General features: G+C 44.0%; 1 protein-coding gene across 7 annotated transcripts in view; it reads right to left on the reverse strand.

Moving 5' to 3' along the window:
• The window catches only part of SLO2 (slowpoke 2), a 64,708-nt gene extending 62,076 nt beyond the window's left edge, over positions 1–2,632 (reverse strand). For 3 of the 7 annotated variants that reach the window (XM_066734101.1, XM_066734100.1, XM_066734098.1), the window contains exon 1: positions 369–2,632. In XM_066734101.1, the coding sequence (XP_066590198.1) occupies positions 369–625 (257 nt within the window). In that variant the 5' untranslated portion in view covers positions 626–2,632. The remainder of the gene's footprint in view (positions 1–368) is intronic. The other 4 variants (XM_066734107.1, XM_066734102.1, XM_066734103.1 and 1 more) reach the window with 3 other exon arrangements.
• Positions 2,633–21,500: the final 18,868 nt, after the last annotated feature.

The raw sequence follows: 21,500 nt of genomic DNA on the forward strand, positions 1-21,500 counted from the left end.
TTTTCATGCATCCTTGCATAACGCTCGGTAAACTATACTCTTGCAATAAAAACCCTTTATTTACAATGTAAATTAAACGCCAGGCAAATACACTATGTTCTAAAATTAATGTTAATTTAAGAGACAAATTTTCGAACCTCAACGATTCCTCTACACACACACACACACACACACACACATATATATAGCAAAATGAGTGGTAGATCTAGAAGAGTACGGAATTTTTCAGCGTCGTTCAATAATAAATCAAAAGTTTTTTAAAAGGGGGGATGATGAGTGTTTGGGTCGAGAGGTGAGAAAAGATGATGGAGATTGTCTTAACGCATTTGAAATGTGTGTTTTTCTCTCAGAGGCTATATATAATGTACCTTTCGTCGAGTCTGAAGGAAGATCTCGAAAGATCGCTCCAGGCACTCATACTGCGGCTCCGCCTCCTGGATGGTTGCGGAGCGAGCAGTCTGGCACTGCTGCGTCTCCTGGTGGAAGCCAGGTTCTCAGCCTGGAAGTATACCCTGGGCGGATGGAGTTTTTGCAGTTGAGGGTTGGGCGGGGTGGAGGATGGTGTGACCGCGGTCGAAGTGTTGAGCTCCGGAAGGGCCTCGTAGTCCCAACCTTGGGCCCCCATCTCGAGCAGTGGTACCGACGAGGCATTCCCCTGGAACTCGGCCGATTCCTCCTCGTAGAGGCCCAACAGCCGGCGAATCCTCCCCCCACCTCGCCGCTCCTTCAACCCGGCCGGAAGCCGCACTTCCACCTTCTCCTGCGGCACCTCCGTCGTGAAGACTTTAACCTTCAAAATTGTTCCAGTTTTTCTTCACTCTCGCACCTTCGAAAACACTACTACTTTTTTCTATATTCTTCCCACCAACAACTGTCCTACATATTTCTTTTAAAAATGTCCATTTTACTCCTAAATTTGTATCGAGTTCGTTTTCCTATAAACGTTTCGTTTTGTCGCGACATTTTAATCGTTTCAAGTGTTATTCGTCGTTAAAAGCTTTACTCCCTCTCTCTCTCTCTCTCTTTGCCTCGTGGGCTTTCCCTTATTCGTCCTTGAACTCCAGAGGGATTTCGCGCGAGATCCAGCATGAGACGTTGAGAGTATCGTAAGCTGGTTTCTTCCAATCGACTCTGATTAGCATTCCGATGGCATTTGCGCCTAGGGAATTTACGCAAATGTGTTGCTCTCACGCTAACGTTTCTACAAGTGAAATTTATTGCAGGACTTGGCTGCAATTTCACTCAACCTTCCTGCAAGATAAGGATATTCGTTACCAATCCACTCGAGGGTGGAAGGTCGAGGATGGTCTCTCTGACAATTTTCTTATCGACACTTTGACGAAGCATGATCAACGAGTATTTGCCAAAGCTTCATAGCTAACAAGTTTCTATAAATCGATAGACTATGCAAAAATTCAACAATGATATGGTCTGGATAACGTGAGCTTTTGCAATTAGTAGCTTGTACACACTAGCCGAGAAAATTCTTCAAAAACCATTGAACTTTTTTTTTAAGCAAAGTTGAGCAGTCGAAGGAAGATAGTGCAGATGGTACCAAGTTTCCAGGAGTATCGGTTGGAAGTTCTTGATCGTAATTAATATCACATCGAGATATCGAATAATTCAGATCTTGTTACGTACTGAAGACGTATACGAGCTACGAGCTGTTATTATATATTCTTGAGCTTGATTGGTTCGTTAAGGGATCAGCGGGCTTCGCCTCGTTTTCTTTCATCAAGTGCACTATACAGCTGTTCCGGTAACAACTCGCCAACTCTTGTCACGGTCAGTTTGCACGATCTTGAGTGACGTCACGCGCTGACCCAAGGTCACGGACGAAGTAACTCGCACCGAGTATAGTCGCGGGACTGTGGATTCCTGAACTCTTGACATTTTAAATGCGCCAATCCCACTGGTTAAAAACCACCGAGGTGATTCCAATCGCACCGATCAGTCACAGCCTCGCCAGTCCAAACATTTTCTCCAAAAACACTGATTCCCTCGATTCCCGCATGATCCTCGAAACCCACCAAAAATATCGAACACGAGACTACTGTATCCTTAAGACTATCCTGCGCGAAAGGTCGAACGACCTCGAAGACAGAACTCTAATAATCGTTGCACAATTTTCCTCGATCTTACGCACGAAGCTTCGAACGAGAGGATTCAAGGACGATCAGCTGATCCTCCATGTGTATAGCGTTGGCAAATGGTGTAGCAGTTGAACAAAAAATCACTAGATTCCTCCCTCGTGCTTAAATCAAGTTGTTTTGATTCCTAGCTTAAAGAGAATAGATTAGAATTATATATATATATATACACGATCTATGTAACTCTGGGTCAAAGGGTATCGAATAAACTGACGGCTGCTGTATGTGACGAACTGTCACCACTCGATTCCTGCGAGACCGTTTTATGGAAATATCGGAACACACTGGGAAACCAACCGTCAAAGTTGCAAGGTGCTCCTTGGCTGGCAGCTTTTCATCCACGATAGTTGGAAAAGCTCGTCACTTGGTACTGCGGTACATGCTAGCGGTTTTATATCGTCCTCCCTTCGTCTCCCCCCGACGAATTCGACAGATTCATCTCTCTTTCTCGCCAACAGCGTGGCCCCGTCCTTGTCTATCCTTACTCGACCTTGTATTCCATCGGACCATCTCGCTCGGTCTCTCTCGTTCTCCAATTGCACGTCCCTCTCGCCCTTTGAGCTTCCACCACTCCAGCCAATCACTGTCTCCTTCTACCTCGCGTCGTCTCTCTCCTTTCCGTAATAGCGCAACTTTGTCCCACTTGTGCCAGAACTGCTAGAACGAACGTGCGCGCACACGCACGTGGCGCCGCCGTTGTCCAGGCGACTGCGCTACCATCGGACATCATCCTTTGAGCCTGCACGTACACTCCGACACCGTTCCGAACCAATCCTCGCAGTCTCTGGGTTCAAAAACTTGTCCGTACGATATTCTTACGCGTTGTATTCCGCTTCACCTTTCAACCGAGTAATTTAATTGGTTCCCCCTCGACCGGAAGTGGAGAACCTCGAGGCTCGCGATGGAAAATAATTTCGTTCGCGAACGAGGAGCCTCGCGTGTTCGCGGAGGCTTCTTTTAGGTTATCTTGGCTGGGATGAATGGATGTGCTGGAAACAGCATCGATTCCTGCCGGGAGCTAAACTTGCGTGACGAGCTTGCGCAATGGAGTACCGCGAAAGCTCGCTAGCACCACGTGGTCGCTGCTGAGGACTCTCTCACGTGCTACCAATTTAACCAATTCAATCGCGAGTGAATTTTTCCCTATAACATTTTCCATCACTCCTTGTTTTCCAATTGTACGTCGAAACGGAGTTGTAGGAATTTTTGCAGGATTGTAAAGAAGATGGCGATGGAGAGAAATCCGGATGTACGGAGGTTATTCGCGAGGAATTTTAATGGAAATATCGGAGAGTGGACAAGGCTCTTCCAGCCCGATCGCTGTGAAAAGGAATTCGTGGGGTTGTTATAGGGAGGGTTAGGTTAGGTTGTCGGTTGTGCTCGAGAGAGAACGAGGACGAGGAATTTTCAATGAGGAAATGGCGCACTCTGGGGAGCCACGGGGGGAGGTCTCGCCTCGCGTTCGGCTGGAAAGTTGGGCGCGCGCGAATGTGCAGTTTGGTCGATAAAGCAGCAGCAGCGGCGGCTCGTGTTGGTAAGGCTGACAATTTCTCCATCCTCCTCAAGCGTGTCACGAACCATCCATGTTTTGGTCGATGGGTATGCTAGTACATGCTGTTGACCTACAAACACTCGTAATTCTCACGAGTAACAAACAAGTTTCGCCCTGGGGACTCGCGCGAAAGAAACAAGACTTGCAGTGTCCTGATTAAAGTTCACGAATGCCACGTCGCACCTCTTTTAGGTCTGCAGTTAGCAGCTTGATGACGCGTCTTCGTCTGGTCGTTGAGGAGGCGGGAAATGGGCGGAGAGGGGGGGGGGGGGTTGGAGGCATATAAAAGGGCAATTGCGATACTTTGCTGAAAATTCTCTTCGATGGAGATAAAACTTTTTAATCGCGCAGCTTCCATCGATCGAGTTAGGGAACAGGCTTAAAAGGGTTAATTCGTCGCTATAGCTATAGCTTTCTGTCTTTTTATTAGTGAATCGAGAGACCTGCATGTGTCCATCGGTCTCTCTCTCTCTCTCTCTCTCTCTCTCTCTCTCTCTCTCCCTCTGCCAAGGATATTTCGTTTAACTCAAACGAAATTACTGCATGATATTTCCGAAGGGAGAGTGCTTTTTAGCATTCATTAGAGTAATTGCTTGGAAGGCGGCGATGGCAAGCAGTTCAAAGGTTAGGGCCATTACATAAAAAGTAATACATGGAAAACTTCGATAAACTTATTATCCCTCTGTTTCCCGAGGACAAGCTTAAGACTATAAGTTAATGTTGCATATTTCGTGAGTAACTCCCTGCAATGTGTATAGCTAGAGCAAGTCCATGACAATCGCGATGTTTTAATTATGCACGCGCCTCTCCTACGCTTCGGTATGGAGACATAATCTCTCGACAATGTGCGGGAAATATTTATTTAACGTTATAAATTCAAAACCCACCGACTGGATTGGCTAATATTCTTTTAACATCAAAACATTTCATTTTTACACCCTTCCCGTCACATTTTTTTATCGCGGTTGAAAGAAGGTGAGAAAGAAAGATTTATAACACCTGGTCAGTAGCTCGTACGGTTCTCTAATATGAATTTACGAGCAGAGCAAGGATAAAATGGGATGAGATTCCTGGAAAGTTACCTCTCGGAAAACAAGGTCATTCGTGGAATTTTCAAGATATTCGAGGAGTATATACGAATCGATGTATTTTTCATAGGGGGCTTTTCAGATGGTTAGAGAGTCTCGGACCAACGTACCATAGCAATTTTAATAATTTTCCAGCTACGAGAATCATTAGTGGAACGGTGAACCCGTGGACCGAATGAATATTCTCTGAAATTTTTTGATGGGCGTCTGTCATCAGGCAAGCAAACGACCCGACATCATTATAGGCGGGCATTATGGGTGGCTGTGAGGGGAGGACAAAAAGCAGGGATGAAAGGTCGAGACACGCGTGTCACTCAAGGGGAACACAAGTATTGGTGAACTAAAGAGAGAGAGAGAGAGAGAGAGAGCGCGCTGCTAGAATATTGACCGGAAAGTAATGTGTAATGCTGAATATAATATTTCTGGCATTAGCGTTCCATTACTTATGTTAATGTGCACTATTTCCACCTAACCTTAACTACATGCTGCATCCAAGCAGGTGTCCCTGGCATTCCCTCCCATAAATTCAGCACTGCGACTCCTGCTCAACCAACCAAAAATTCACTCAACCGCCAGAAAAATGAACCACGTCGTGATATATGGTTCATCTCCAATATAACGCAACCCCACCGATGCACCCTCGCTAAACAATGTTATCCAACTTGACTCGTATACTTTTCAACCTGATAATTACGCTTTTATCCCCAGGCCGAAAATGTCAGATGCAAAAAGGGAGAGTACAATGATAGTGAGTAGGGTCAGGTAGCATCTTATATATATATATATATATAGATAAAAGTGGAGGAAAGTAGAAAAAGGCAGTGGAGAGTCGATAGAAAGGAGGTCGCATAGCTGGTGAAAAAGTATCGGCGATATGAAATTCGCCAAGTTGACGAGTAACCATGCAGTGCACGAAAAATGGCTGATAAGCTGTATTTCAGGTTCAGCTTCTTCTTGGATCCCACAATGGAAGGAAGCAGAGCTAAAATTAGAGAGGATAAAGGAGGAATGGAGAGAGGGTGAACCGTGAGATCAATAGTAATTGTGTCAAGCGCAGGTGAATCACTACACGCGAAATAAGACAATGCACCTTCCGGGGCAATCGCGTCGCTCCTCCCGCGATTTGCAAATGTCCTCGGTTATTGCGAGGAATCGGGAAATCTGCTCCTGCATAGATTTGCATAGATGAAAACTGATGGACTATAACCCAAGCAAATCGCTGAAGGACCTTAGAATGGATGCTGCGCTCCAGTGAAATCGACTTAAAGCTGAAGGAATCGAGTTCCTCGGCTTGCACTGATTTCTTGTGATTATTATAACTATATATATGTATGTAGGAAAGAATGCAAATTTACTTTTTAAAGAACAACTTTTATTCGTCCTTTCTTCAACGTATCTTTACAACAACTGACTACTCGTCTATTTCACTCCGAAAAACAAAATACAATTCGAAAATTTGTAAACAACATGTAACTAAGTGTAACTAAGCATATTTTATAACAAATTCCTACATGTATATAAATTGAACGAAAGAGATTTTTAATTAACTCTTCAACGTTTCGTCGTATTGTTTCCCTCCGATCGGATATATATAGCATTTCCACGATCCTTTATCAACCAACTGTTGCTCGTCTTTCTTAATTCATCACTCGAGAGGCACAATTTTTGATCGCTCGTCATCTTCGTCGAGTCACACGAGTGCATTTGCATCTCGAATTTTGGCTCGTCGCGTCGAGTGGCGCTGCAGCTTAAAAGGGAACCCAGCACCGACCACCGTTGGTGTTTTGCGCGCAGTGATAATGAGCTATTTCTGATTACGCTGCGGATAACGTCGATTGGACAATGGAGTACGAGGTCAGGTAGGTCGAGATGCACTCGATTGTAATTGGAGGATCCATCGATGCATTCGAGTGGGGGAGGATAATCCCGACTAGATTTTTGGAAATAAGTAAACGTGGCTTGCGCGGAACCACAGCTGTGCGGCTGCTCTACGCGCGGCTCAAACATTTTTCCCACCCCCTCGCGCACGTTCGACGCTCGCTGTAAAACGATCAAACAACCTGAAATGCATCGAACGTGCTCGCGGTAAAAGCTGAATCGACCCATTAAGAATAAAATGAAAATTTGATTAGAACCTTATAGTACCTTATCAGAAAATCTATAGACTTTTATGAAAGTTTCATCAGCTTTCGAAGCTAGCGAAATAATAAATTTACGCCAGTCGACGAGGAATCAATTATTGCGCCAAGATTTCAAATAAATTTCTGCTCTTTGGATAAGATAAGGATGATCGTGGACCATTCGGTTGGTGAGTAAAGGCTCGAGAGCCTTCGGGCGACCTTTTTAATTAGTTTCTCGACGGCAGCCAATTCGCCGAGTTGCTTACCTCCTGTCCAATCTCATCTTGCGTCTACTTTCAAAGATTTTCTCCCCCTCCTAGTTCCTCGACTGAAATTCCGAAGGGCTCCGGAAAATACATTCTCGACAAGGCTAATCGGATGCCACTATCTTTCCCTCGTACAGACTAAATTAAACACGCACGAGCGAGCTGTTCCTATATATATATATATATATATATATATATAGCCACGCGAACCATCATCTTCATTGCTCATCTAGAAAATGAAGCAAAGAAATTCTATCCGTTCAACCGACTCAACCACTCTTCCCAGAATATATACAGGATCTCGAATGGACGAAATTAGAGTCTTCCGAGAGATGATTAGTCCTATGTGATTTCTTTATACATAAAGATCCTTTCTGTGCTATCGAGTTATCCCGCCGGGAATTATTTTTTGCTTTTACCTACATAAGCTCATCCCTCGAGTATAAGGGAAGAAAAAAATAGTAATGAGAGTTCTTGAGAAAGAGCTCTTTTTGCAGAGATCCATTTCCCGTTCCGGCAGCTTCTCCGGACACTTTTCCGTTTTCGTAAAAGATTCCCGCGAGTGGTGCAAGTTCGGTGTATTCACTTACCGTTCTCCATCGTCGTTGAAGGCATAATCCCCGAGGATAAGATCTCGCAGGCGGTACCTCGGGGGTAACAACAGCGGCAGACAGGGATCTGGCTCGTTCATGCTGATGCCTGGATTCTCCTTGTTCGGTGCTTGCTCAACTTCCGCTTTCGCATCGCTCAAATTGCACGGAAAGCAAACACTCAAACCCCAAGCTCCCTTATTGTCCCACCATTTTTTTTTCTCGCACTCACTGAGGGATATTTACGATTCTACTCGTTTTTCTCTTGAATCAAAATCAACTCTTCCTGGTTTATATACGATATTTCCAAAATTAACGTATTTTCCTCGAAATTCCTTGCGATGAAAATCAATGCGTCTCTCTTGATTGAGTTTCAATTAAACAACAATGCGAAATGATTTGCAGATAGTTCGACGCAGTGCCGCTATAAACCGTGTACAGAAATAAGTAGCGGTATTACCGTGGTTTCTTGGATTTTAATGTTAGCGACAGGTGTCGGGGTGTCGCTTAACGCGAGAAACTAACCAATTAAATTGCACGAAAGCTTTGTGGAATTTTGTAACAATTATACAACCACGTGTCCACGTGAACTGTAGACGGCAATGTCGATGTCAATCCAGCAAAAATGCGAAGTTTATATATCAACGCGACGGATAGTCTAGTACCGCCAATTTCATTATTCATCGAGAGATTTCGTACATATAGGTCCACACTAGTAACGTCGTTTCAAGATCGAGCTTCGACATAATATATTTTTATAAATAATTGATCGTTCTCTATTCTTGTTTTTGCTCGATTGATCGGCCATGTTTTCCTGCAGTGCACTCTTCGAGGCACCTCGACATATTTAAATAACTTGGGTCAATCTCGTTGCAGTGTATCGAAGCACCATGCAATTTTCCCCTTTTTCGTGTGTGCAGCGATCTCTTCGCTCGAGGGAGGTAAACCGTTAACGCTGTCCAATGAGGAGGCGACGATTTGAAATTGGATAACCGTCGGAAAGGTCGAGTCCAATTTATCCCGATCCGTTCTCACGCAGGATTGATGTTCCCTCCGACTACGAATGGCACTTGGACAGAGCAAGGGTAAATAAAAAAAGGGAGAGGCTCGGTTTGATCCTCGCTATAAGGACGATAATTTTAACCAAGCTGATTTAGAAAAACTCGTAAAGGTCTACTGATGATCTCGTTAAAATTTATTGGACACTGTTATAAAGGAACGCATCGTAAAATTCTAATGAAAACTATCCACAGCAGAGTCGAGCCGATAGAGAGCCTCGCTAAATGATTTTTCCCAGTTTGCAACTTCAGTGGTGCTTTCACTCACCACCGAGATAATTCCTGTCCATTTCGAAGGTTCGATGGTTCCATTGGAGGAATTAGAGCTTTGGATAATTATCGATATACATATATATCTTGGGGCATTGGACTCTGTCCTAACGACACGGTTGAGATGCGAGTAAAATTGAGTCATCACCGGATGCTGGGGCGAAGTTGCAGATAATTTTCACGTTGATAATTATATTTTTTCTCTCGTATATTACAAAATAATTCGCAGAGTCCCGTCGACGAATTTCCACCTGAATTTTCTAGACGACTGCATCATCTCGTTTGACGTACACGACTGTACAACATTCCCTGGCATCATTCGGTATGCAACCGTCTCTCCATTCCATCTCAATTATGATCCATCTCTATATACAAATATAGCAGCAGGAACAACCGTTTCCTTTTACCATAGACAAATTTCGCATGGCCTTCCTCCGATCACTCTGCTCGGTTAGCATAAATTCTCGCAAGATCCAATCGATATCGACGGCTCATGAAAAATTTCTTCCACGAGTTATTTACACTGAATCGATGTACAGTTGCTCTATCTCTCCTCCCAAACAACTTTCCTTCCTCTCTCCAATGGCAAGCACCGTTGAGTTCTTCGAAAGGTCGGTCGAATGGGGTTTGATAAAAATTTATTTCGACGAAGAATTTCGAAGCTGCGTCCAGCTGGTGGCAGGTTGTTCGGAGAACATTTAAATGGCCGATCAGTGGAGATTGTCAGGGTCTCCCGGGGGATTTACGTAGGAGGTGCGAGGAATTCAGTTTTCATTTACTCGAGACGAGAAACGTGCAAGCACGTGCGCGCAACGAGCACGTTTGTCGGCGTCGGATTATCGCGCGCGTTCGACGCTAACCCGACGGCGTATCGCGCTTCAATGCCGACGCGCTGCCAGCTCTGCCAGCCGTCACGACGTCAAACCGCCCGCCGAGTGCCGACGACGCCCAACGGCCGCGCAAACCGGTCAAACAAAAAGACGCGCCTCTTCGATAATCGCCGAAAACACGTACTCCAGTCCTCGATCCTTCCCTGTTTTATGAACGATCAATAATCTTCGATTCGGAACGAAGCGAGTTTAAAAATCCTCGTTTGGTGAATTCAGAAAATTCTGCAGAGACACGTTTATTTATTTAGTTCGTAAAGCAATTTTTTGTCACGCTGGTAAAACAATTAATGAATTACAAGTAATTTCCCACGGGTTACGCGTGGTACGCGAAACGCAATGTCATTTTGCAATGAACTCCGAGGCTCTGGCAAAGTTTTGCAAGCAGCTAAGCCATTCGAGTCAAAGACGGGGACTCCTGACCCGGATAGAAAAAGTTGGGATAATTCAATGAATGTAGCTTTATTCTGGTAAATAGTACACAGTATTCTTAAGCAAACATACTTTTCTCATTTCGTGTTTATTCTCTCTTTGGAGTTACTAATATGAAAATAGAGATAAAGTACAATTAACTATAGAAGCGTAATTGGTACAGTCACGCCTTTTTCCTTTGATCAATTCGGTTAATGAATATACACAATGTTTTTTGAAGGCTAATTTATTACAGCTCGAAGCTACAGGAATTTGTCGCTTTAACACAAAACGTGTGTGGTCATATTTAATATCTACGGAGTAGAAATCTATCGTGTTTTGTTCAAAAGTTGCACGTGCATCTGTTAAAGGTAAGTTAGGTATTTTATGAAAGTGTCGGTAAGGTCGGAAATTTCTTTGAATAACGAAGAGGTGTGTTTTGGTCAGAGTGTGCAGATAAGGTTGAAGACTGTCGTCGTTGCAAAGAGATTCCTCTGCTGGCTGCCAGCTACATCTGTCAGGAACTCTTGGGAAGCAAACTGCGAAGAATGGTTAATAATTCCTCGTGGTCCTCGTTGTTCGACGACAGGGTGGTAGCAGAGCGAAGCTGACTTATTTGGTCGGTAACGCAAGAGATGGCATTGTTACATAAACGTCAAACGACGGCGTTTACGTAATTGAAGGTTCGAGGCGTCGGGAGAGGCGCATAACGCAACGTGTAAGCCATTCGTAGTAAACGAAATATTTACACGCTCATGTAACCAGCTCTTACGTGCGAGTGCTTATGCGACCCTCTCCTATATACATGGTAAGAATCATTTCGTAAGCTCGGGCGTTGTTTCAAAGTCAGCTCACCGTCCAATATTTGCTACAACACTGGCAAGGCTCTTCGGCATCCGAAGAAAAATAATTGCAAAATTCCCGATCCTTCAGCTTCGACCTTTGACCCTCGAAAATCCTTCCAGAGAATAACAGCAAAGTCCTTCGTAGACTATAAAAAACTTTGTGTAAAATTACAATTACAAGAGTGGCAAACTTTGTAGCTTACGACTAACGCAAAAGTTTACAGTTTTTAATTCAACAATAATCATGAAATTATTCTTTTGGACACTCTCGTGCAAAATTTACAACGACAGAGTCGAGTTACAAAGTTACCCACGACTGTCGTTATAATTTCATAAAAGCCTCCTGCAGTTTAGGGACAATACGCCGAAGAATTCCAACTCTGACCTTCCTCAAGAGACCTTCGGGAGTCTTTTGGTTATCGAATCTGGATCAAGGACCAAGGCTGCTCGAATCCGAGTACCAATGGAGATTCTGGACAAATATATACACGTGGAATTCTTTTTTCTCGCTCTCCTCTCATAATCCGTGTTACGTAATGGTGGGTAATGTAACCAAATGTATGTAACGCTTGCATAAGGCAACCCCTACCCGTCCTACGCGTGCAGCGACGGCGCAGAGCCGCGGCATAATCTATTGTTTGGTAATAGTTATAGTTCGTTGTGTAACGGACTAGTTAATGGAGACGATCGATAGGTATCGCGACGTTGCGATGGACGATGAAATCGTCCAGACACGAAATTGGGAAAGCACCTCGCGTCTCATTATAACGCGTGTATCCTCGTCGATCATCGAAAACCGTCCATGTATGCATATATATATATAATAGATATTCCTAGAACTGCTAACTCTGTCCTGATGGATACTCACATATATATATATATATATATATATATATGTGTGTGTGTACAACGACAAACAATTTATCTCAGTCGGAGGATGCTTTTCGATTGTGTCGTAACGATTATTAGCTTTATTGTATAACTCGCCTGTTAAAGAATTAGCTTGGGATAATGGGACGATCGAGATAATGGCACAATTAGTATCTCTGTTAGATAAGGCGAGACAAGCTGGCCCGCTCGAAGACCTTACGATCGGCCCTCCTCAATAAACCTGACTTTTATTTTTTTCATTTCACCCACCAAATACACAAAGTACCAATATATACACAACAGCCACTGCTGCATTACCAAGCTAACCGCAACGCGATCCATTGTTCGATAATGGACATAATTCGTTGTGCAACTCGTTCATTTATTACCAATCGCTATAACTACCAAGTCGTGGACGCCCGATGAAATCATCGTGGTGGATTGAAAGGGAGGAAATTAGGAAAGAGCGTATAAACCGCAGTGCGCTCCGTGCAGTCGTGTCCCCTTTCGAACGATCCGAAACGAGCCCGGCCAAGCGAGCCCGCGTTGTAACTCCGTCCAAGCGCGATAAATACACAAACGACCACGACGATGCTCCGTGCAACGGCGTTGTTAACGGAAACGATATCGGTGCATATCACGACGTCGCTCGCGGTGCTAGGCACGAAATAATTGCGATAGCTGCCGCGCACGATCGTCCAAAAAGGAAACGAAGGATCCGCTGAAAAAAGCCCACAGGAATTAACAGGCGGTAGCTCGTAATTAACGGACGCTCACCGAGGTTGCAAAGCATCGGCAATTGCGCAAAACTTATGTGCGGTAAAAAAATGGCGAGGATGTCTCTCGTTAATTTACAGTTTGACAATATTCGTTGTGCAACGCTATGTGTATTGGTTAATCGCCTATATTGCGATAAATATCGCTGCTGCGCGAAGCGTGCAGGTGGATAATGGAGAAAATGGCATGTTGAGATATGGCAAAACTATAGGCTCATCCCAGTTGCCCCACATGGACTATTCTCGCGCGTGGATCACGGAGAGCGAGGGATTCTCCTCTCTAACGAGACGCTCGCTGCATATTTGCCTTTTCTCCACTGTGTATTTTACGCCTCTCGATGGATTCGTCACTTTTCTTTACCGCCAGAGGCGTCGTTCTCCGGAATTCCGTCATCTTTACTCCTATTAGCCCCGATACAGGAAACTCTTATATATATATATATATATATGAAAAGAAGGAATTTGTTTGAGATCTACTTATTGGCGAAAATATATATATATATACAACCATAGTGGAATTGATTCTCGCTCTTTCTCATTCCTCAGTCTCATTGCGATAGAGTGGATTTGTGGCTTGCATTACGATTGACGGGACTCTGAACGGCACGCGACGCCAGAACACGAGTTCACTTTTATTTCCATTATCGGGCGGGAGCGCCCACGAACCTAACCGAGCACTGCACACAATGTACGCTTTTAAATCGCTCTACTCCCACTCGCGTTACGCAATCGGTAAGTCAAGCCCGAGATACTTTCACGTTCAGGTTTTTGTTCGTCATTGTAGTAAGCTATAACCGTATTACACCATTTAACCGGCAATTGGCCCCGTGCGTACGCCACCGAGCCCCCAGTCATCAAGATCCTCCTCCTTCGGTTATTATGCAAATCTACGATGCTATATGATACTCCGGTCAGCGCAACGTGAATTCGAGCGAAACGCTCGGATCCGTGAACATTTTATATTTCTCGTCTTCCACTGTATTATGTGTCACTTTGCAATTTTTTTTGTTTGAAATTTTTGATAACGTTGAGCGGTTTTAAACTGGACCAGTTTTTCGGGACATACTTCTTGACATAAGCTGACGATTATACGCTGATTTTGTTATTATGCTCGGAATACAAGGATATAAGGTTATTTTTGGATCACGGGGGAGAAACGTTGCTTAATAACAATTATGGTTCGAAGGAACGATTAACAATTCTGATACGGCGATCAATTAAGATAAAGTGCATAATCGCTGGTAAAAATTAAGTAGCCTGACGCCCTTCTCGCGATATCAGGAATTACAATTTTTCCAAGCAGACCTTCTTAACAGGCGATAAATTATTCTTCGAGCCCATTCCAACGATTCCCTTGATTTATGACTTGCGATATATATATATATATATATAGTATACCGTATATAACAGCTATAGGAATAATAAGTCACGTGCGCGAATGCACTTTTTCGCACAATTGATTTCATCGGGTGACTTAATGAATCCGATGAAAGGTAATCGAGAGATTTGGAGCTCCCTGCGTGATTTATGGAGTCGCAACGGTTTATATAAAATTATTATATAGACTATATAGGCGTAATGAGAGTTGCCAAACGATCGTTATTCCAGGGATTACGCGACGAGCCAAAAGCACAATCGTAACGAGGCAAATTACTCTCTCGTTTAGCGTTTCTCGATGAATCGATAGGAATTTTTCCAACTTTTCGCCGCGACTACCGTACGTACATATATATATATACGTACGCTGCTCCCGGCCCTACACAGCTCTTACGCAAAATGCTAATTTCGTTTCGATTGCTTCGCGCAGATTTCTATACCAGTCCTATATGCACGTATATATATATATATATATATATATACACAATTCAGCTCGCAGTTTCCCAATTTGTCTCGAAAGTAAAATGGGAAATGGGAAGCTTATCGATTCTCGCCAATAGTGGATGCTCTCTTAAGAACGGAATTGCGCGAGAGATCAAAACGTATTATAGGTGTACTCTTGCGATTACGCAAAATCATTATATAAAGGTCGAAAAAAACTAGGACGGGTTGCACGTCATTCGTCGGCGAGTCTTCGCGTTCGTAAAGTCGATTTTCACCCGTGAGATTGCACCGCGATGAATATTCTTCTTCAGGGACGTTACATACCCCGAGGAACAAGGAACGATTCGATCTTTGTTCGAAACGGTCAAGAGATTTTTATTTGTTATTCACCGCGCGACGTGTAGCGCGATGCAGGAAGAGAGTTTCGATTGACAAATGCTGTATCGCGCGCCACGTGCTATCCAGCGTAATTAGAGTTAGAGGGGGGAGGGGGGGGGGGAGGGGCACGAGGCATTGTGCGTACACGCGTACGCGTGACACAATGGGGATCCTCATTAACGAAGCTCTTTAATGAACGTAACGAGCGGCGCTCGTTGCTTTCGAAACGAAACCGGATGTACAGGGCGGCTCCATTATCCCCATCCGTCAGTCCTTCGTTTCTCAATTTACACCCGAATTCACCCACTCGAAATTCCCCTGAAAAATCATCGAATACCAAGACCGAGAACAATGGCTGCGTTTATCTCTCACGAGCCTAACCTAACCAACCAGCATTTTTCTTCGATCCAATCGGTTGAATAATATATTCATTATGTGTCACACATGGGGGTCTTTAAATGTAAAAATAGCTATTACACAATATCGTTGCCACAGATTTATTCTATTATATAAGAGGATGTAGGCAATAATTTCTCTGTAATGCATTATCTACAACGCTTTCGTACTTGCCCGAGAAGGCCTCTCTTCCAACGACGACGTCGAGTCTCCTCGTATCCAGCCTTATCTCGAAACTCGACCGAAAAAACTGTGTAGGATGGAAAGAGAAACGTTTCGTTCTTTTTCCACGTCGATTTTTTATTTTTCACTCTTCTACAAAAATTAAATTAAATTTTTTTTTCTTTTCATTATAATTTTCTCCTGCAGAATTTCCTACGTGATTTTTATTCCTACCACTCGTTTCCTCGAGCTCGAAGCTTTCGCAAATCGCTATATAGTCCTGCTCGAAGAATCCTGATCGGTGGCTCGCATTGGGGTGGGCAAACCTCTCGGCGTAACAAAGCTTTCTTTCAGAGGAGTCTATCTGTTTGCAGTTACGTATCCCTCTTACGCCGTTGGTTACTAACGTAAAGCTCGCTTCGTAACGTCTAATTCGAAGGAGCGCGTTACTCAACGAGCCAAAGTTACGTGACTGGTCGTTCTGTAACACGGCGTTACAGAGTCTCTCGTTACAAATTCGTTGGATCAGCCGTGAACCGAAACGACTCGCGACGTGACATAAATATCGGCGATACTTGCTACGCGGTCTCCCTGTAACATGGGGGGATGCGGTACCAACTTTCTGAATTATTATTGCGAAGCTCGATTAATTCCTAATGAACGCTCGATCGGTATATATATATATATATATATATATATATATATGTGTGTGTACGTGAGAATTAACCGATGACAGCGGAATATAACCTCCTACACTCCCCCCTTCCCCCCCCCTTCTCCACAACTGGTCGAGTATTCCGATGACGTAATTAGTCCCAGATACGGAAAGCTAAAAATAATTAATCCGTATTAATGATATTTGCTAATTATTATTAATGGCCACTGATAAATTTTGCGTGTTTTCGAGAAATAATCCGAGTAAGCGAGTCGATGAAAACAGTGGGAATAATCGAGCGCTTCGGGCCACAGCGATGGCTTATTAATTGCATATTCTCCTTGGACGAGTACCAAGAGAAGCGCAAACAAATATTAATATGCGAATAAGATTACCAGCATAAATTCTCCCCTCTGCACTCTTGCATTCGCTCGAGCTTACCATTGGATTTTGCTGCTGCTGCTGAATGATCCAAGATCCTGCTTGCGCGATAAAGGTGTAAGATTAATTATAACTGTAAATTTATTACTTTGCAAGACAGGAATGCCTCGAGGCCAACCCGCGTCATTATTCGAAGTAGGGCAATTTTATCTTTGCGAACGATTGTGAGGGATCGCGATCCTTGTGGGAATTGAGGTCCTTTCGATTAGTGGCTGCACGAAACAGTCGATAAATTGAGCGTTTCGGTCGAGAGTTACGGTGTATATCGCTGCGATATAGAATTTAGCAGTTTGCACGGTTTCCCTCCGTATAGCCACCGGCATCAAGGATTAATCCGTGGACTCTCGACTGTTCTCGAGGCAACGTCCTACGTTGACTTACGTAACGCAGCGCCACTATACGACCGTGAATTTATCGATCCTCCGGTTATCGTCGTCGTTCGGTACTGCTGACGTTTAATCGTGAAACCGTGTGACGTCCCACTCGATAAACTTCTCCTTCGTTCGCGACAATAATGTCCGATTGAATTTTATCGGAGATACTATGTGGAACAAAAATGGTAGACTCGTGTAAACAAAATCTCTGCTCCGATAACTCTCGATTTGGAGGGAATTTCACTGGAGAAAAATTTTAAATAATTCGAAACAATGTTGCTTTTGGTGTGCCTCGTTTCAGAAAATTCAAGGACACAGAGATTCGTCGATCTTCATCGATTGCCATTTTCGTGTTTATAGCCTTAACGTTCTTTGAGGGGAAAAAATTTTCATGGAAGCTTACGGAGGGTTTCAAGTGGAAGCTTAAAGGGGGATAAGTGCATTCTGGTTCTTAATTCGAGTAACTTTGTTGCTTTGTCTCAACTGCGTGCAAGATAATAATCGATGCGTTAAAATAAGGTAACGCGAGTGACACGGCTAAGAGGATGGATGAAGAGAATGGAGAAAGGTCTTGTAAAATAGCAATGCCAAGCGTTTGAGCCAGGTTCACGTAACGTGGCCTGTATACGCGAGACATCACGATACATAAAGCAGCTATCAGAAATCTCGAGGCTCATTATGCAACGGAGATGCGCATAACAAAGGATGATGATTACAACGCTGCACCGCGACTATTACACATCGGCAGAACTAAATAATTATTTACACGAATGATACATAGATTTCGCAAACAACGAGAAAGCCTCGGTACTTTTCGCCGCACGATCGATCCGAGGATTGGCAGAAATTGGCAGAAATTCGCTCTACCTACACGCGGCTCGATATGGCAACAACGCTGCTACACATCGAGTCGAAAAGCGCGAGAACCATGGTGCATAATGCACCGAACGTATAGCTTTTCGTGCAACTATTATTATTATTATTATACGTGTATATAACGCATGCAGCTGCGTCGATAATGTCCCAGGAACACCTGCACTGATTCACCCGCTATACACGAGCGCCCGCACGATTCGTTTCGAAACAATAAAGCCAGAGTGTCGGTCAAAGTATAACGCAGCCGCACGAGAGAAAAAAATAATCAGCTGTTAGCTTCGTTCCTCTAGCTCCTCCGAGGCAAAAATTCGATAAGTTATTTATGCAAGACTATATACACCTTCTCTCGGAAATAGGTCAGGCGTGTTTGCAATTCCACCAATTTTACGCACGTTAACGCGATTGCATTTGCGTATCTCGCGTTTCCACCGTATTGGCCAGTGAGGAATGTCGACAAAGAATCGAGTTAATAAGTGCTGGCTGCGAGCTTGCACAGTGGTTTTCATACGGAACGTTGTTTAATCGTGTAGGTTCGTTAGGCAAATGAGGTCACGTACCAACTGCTCGCTGGATTAATTCTTGGACTATGAAAGGCGCGAATATAAGATTGGTGCGCGAGTAGCGTTGGGAGAAGTCGCGGGCTCGGTGCAATAAATAGAGAGAGAGAGAGAGAGAGAGGTGCGAATCAAACGGTACATTCCACCGGATTTTGTGAGAATTATTGGGAGAGCCGGCTCTCGCCTCGCGGCAGATACCGCGGTTAACCCCACACGGCATAATACGCGATGATTTCGTCATTCAACGGTGTACAATAGAAATGCGCTTGAAAGGTTACGTACCTTCACCACTGTCAGTTATGAAATACGACCAGGGCGCACGAAAAGTCAGAAAATTCTCAAAGCAACCGATCTATCGCTAATCGACAAGTTTCTCTTGTTTATTTTCCTTGTACCAAAAGAGACCCTCCCCCCCCCCCCTACCTCTCTCGCACCGTGCCACACAACTTTAAAAACAAGGCGCTAAAGTTTCAAAGAAGCCAACAAGATTTTTCCCTCTCCCAGCAAATATTTTTCTAACGCCTCCTTTGTCTCTCCGAGCGCGGGAACAATAATACTCTCGCTTCGGTCGCTGCCAGAGAAACAAAGAAGCGATTGGAATTAGTTTACATTGGGCAGCGCGGAGTCTCCTTGATCTCTCGAGCGGCCGTATTCCGGGTAAACAAGCAAAGCCGCGAGGGAGATAAAAGCGACGAGTGTCGGGATGAAACTCCTCGCGCATCTCAACAATATATAGCTAAGTTTATGAAAAATATAGTACTCGGTTCCTCGAGACGATAATTCCCACGGGAAACGTCGCGGTGGTGTAAATTTGGAGAGACTCTTGGGGGAAGAGTGTATAAATAAGTGGATTAGACAGATTAGGCCTAGGTCGAGAGGATTATACCGTGTGTTCTCTGCTGGATGTTGAAATATAATTGCGGGGCAAGAATTTGAGCTTAAATATATAACGAATCTGCATTGCAGACAGGCGAAGGTCGGGGTGGGTGAGAGAAAGGCGAGTATATTTCGGATGGCCGTGACCCGTTTCGAGTTACATAAGTCCGGAGAGTGGATGCGAGAGGTTGGTAGGCTCAAAGTCCTGGCGAACCGCGCGAAACTCGAAGGTATACGTGGGAGAGGAGTCGATTCGAGGTGAATACCCAGACAAGGTCAACGTCGTCCACCAATCGGACCGTTTTTACGCACTATGCACGCAGGATGCGTCCGGCTATTTTTTTCCTCGTCTGCCTCTCCGTCCACTCTTTCTCCTGCCGGAGTCCCTTTGTTCGCCAGCGAACGCTGGTCGCTATACATAGAAAAAAAACTGCCCTACCGAGCCCTACCTTTTTTTCCTTTTCTCACTGGAACACTCGTCCTTGACCAAAAAGCATTTTTAAAATCTCCCTTAAAATATTTATGCATATATATATATATATATATATATATATATATAAAGGTTTGCATTTGAATAAAACTCCGTCCAGCATCCCGCGTAATAATTGATTGCCACTGGTTGACTCGGTCGAATCCATGTGTTTCTTTGACGACTCAATTGGATGATTTGGTTATTTCATCGTGCGTCACGACTCATCGATTGGTTTCACGCGTTGCGAGGGCACCGGCTCCAACGCGAAACTTTGCAGGAAAGATATATATATGTATAGTTAGGAGGAGCGGCGATTCCGGCGATAATGAATTTAACGATAGAAACTGAGTTGCAATAATTGGCGTAATAATTGGTATAGTATATATATATATAGAGTCGTATGGCTCCCGGCTAAATTAATTCCCCTTCTGGTGAAAGACTAGTTACGACATTTTACATTCGGGAGATCGGCACATGGAATGCAGCAAACACGTAATGCGCAAGAAAATTACAAACGGAGGCAAGAATATGATGAGGTAACCTCTCTGCGCGGAGGGAAAAAAGAAAGTGCATCCAGAACATTTGTATAAATCGATCAAATCCGTGCATTCGCCACGGGGCAAAATATTAGACGTTTTTTCTCCATTATTTCCCGCTTTTTCGCCACGTTTACCGGAGGATGAGATTCGCTCTACCTTGCGAAACGTTTAATTGGACCTCGAGAAACGTCCACGCACGGATTTGTCATGGGTTCTTTAATCTCGCGACTTACGTAATTCGATCCAATTTAGCCCAACTGTTTGCCAATGATACACAACTTCAGCCTCCCCTCCCCCCCCCCCCCCCTCCTTTCTACATTGCTCGGATGCTGGACGTTTTCGTAATTTCGCAGAAAATCGGTCAAGAAATCCCCGCTCTGTGAATCGGAACGAAATGCAACTGCGCACCTACCAAACGTTCTCTATTATACCAATACTGTATATATATATATAGTATATACTCGTCTACCCTATATTGAACGATCTCTGCGAATCACAACGAGTTTGGTAACTCGTTAACGTAACGTAAAATTATCCGCTGATAAAGCTGTCCGCTCACGTTTATCTCTCTGCGGGCGATCTTTTTATGCTCATCCATTCTTCACGGACGGATTTACTATCAACAATATATATATATATATATGTACACGAGAGGCGTTTTTACAGTAGCAAAAAAAACCCAACGAATATTAACCACGCGCACACATTTCGCCCCATTTATCCGACTAATTTTATCGCGCGTTAAAAAAGTCTTTTCAACCCAATTTCTCGGAGGGACATTTTTTCAGGTAAGATTTTAGGGGGATCATGGTGTTTTATTTATAGAACGACCTTCTGGATTACGACTTCCCGAACTCCGGTTACATCGTAAAGCGATCCGAGCATCCGTTCTCTCGCAATCGGCGGGTCTCTTTCCACGCCTGATGGTATAAAAGGCTTAAGGGGGGGGGATATGGTGTCTAAAAAAAAATAAAACCCTGCAACAATCGAGATCCTGCAAACGTTTAAAACTCGACGTTCGTAGACACACGAGTCTTATATAATATCTTCGAGTATTCAATGTTATTCAA

The sequence above is a fragment of the Prorops nasuta genome, unplaced genomic scaffold (genome assembly GCF_024137725.1).
Source record: "Prorops nasuta isolate Cenicafe-Biocafe unplaced genomic scaffold, Cenicafe_Pnas_1.2 PNAS00011, whole genome shotgun sequence".
NCBI classification, from domain to species: Eukaryota; Metazoa; Arthropoda; class Insecta; order Hymenoptera; family Bethylidae; genus Prorops; species Prorops nasuta.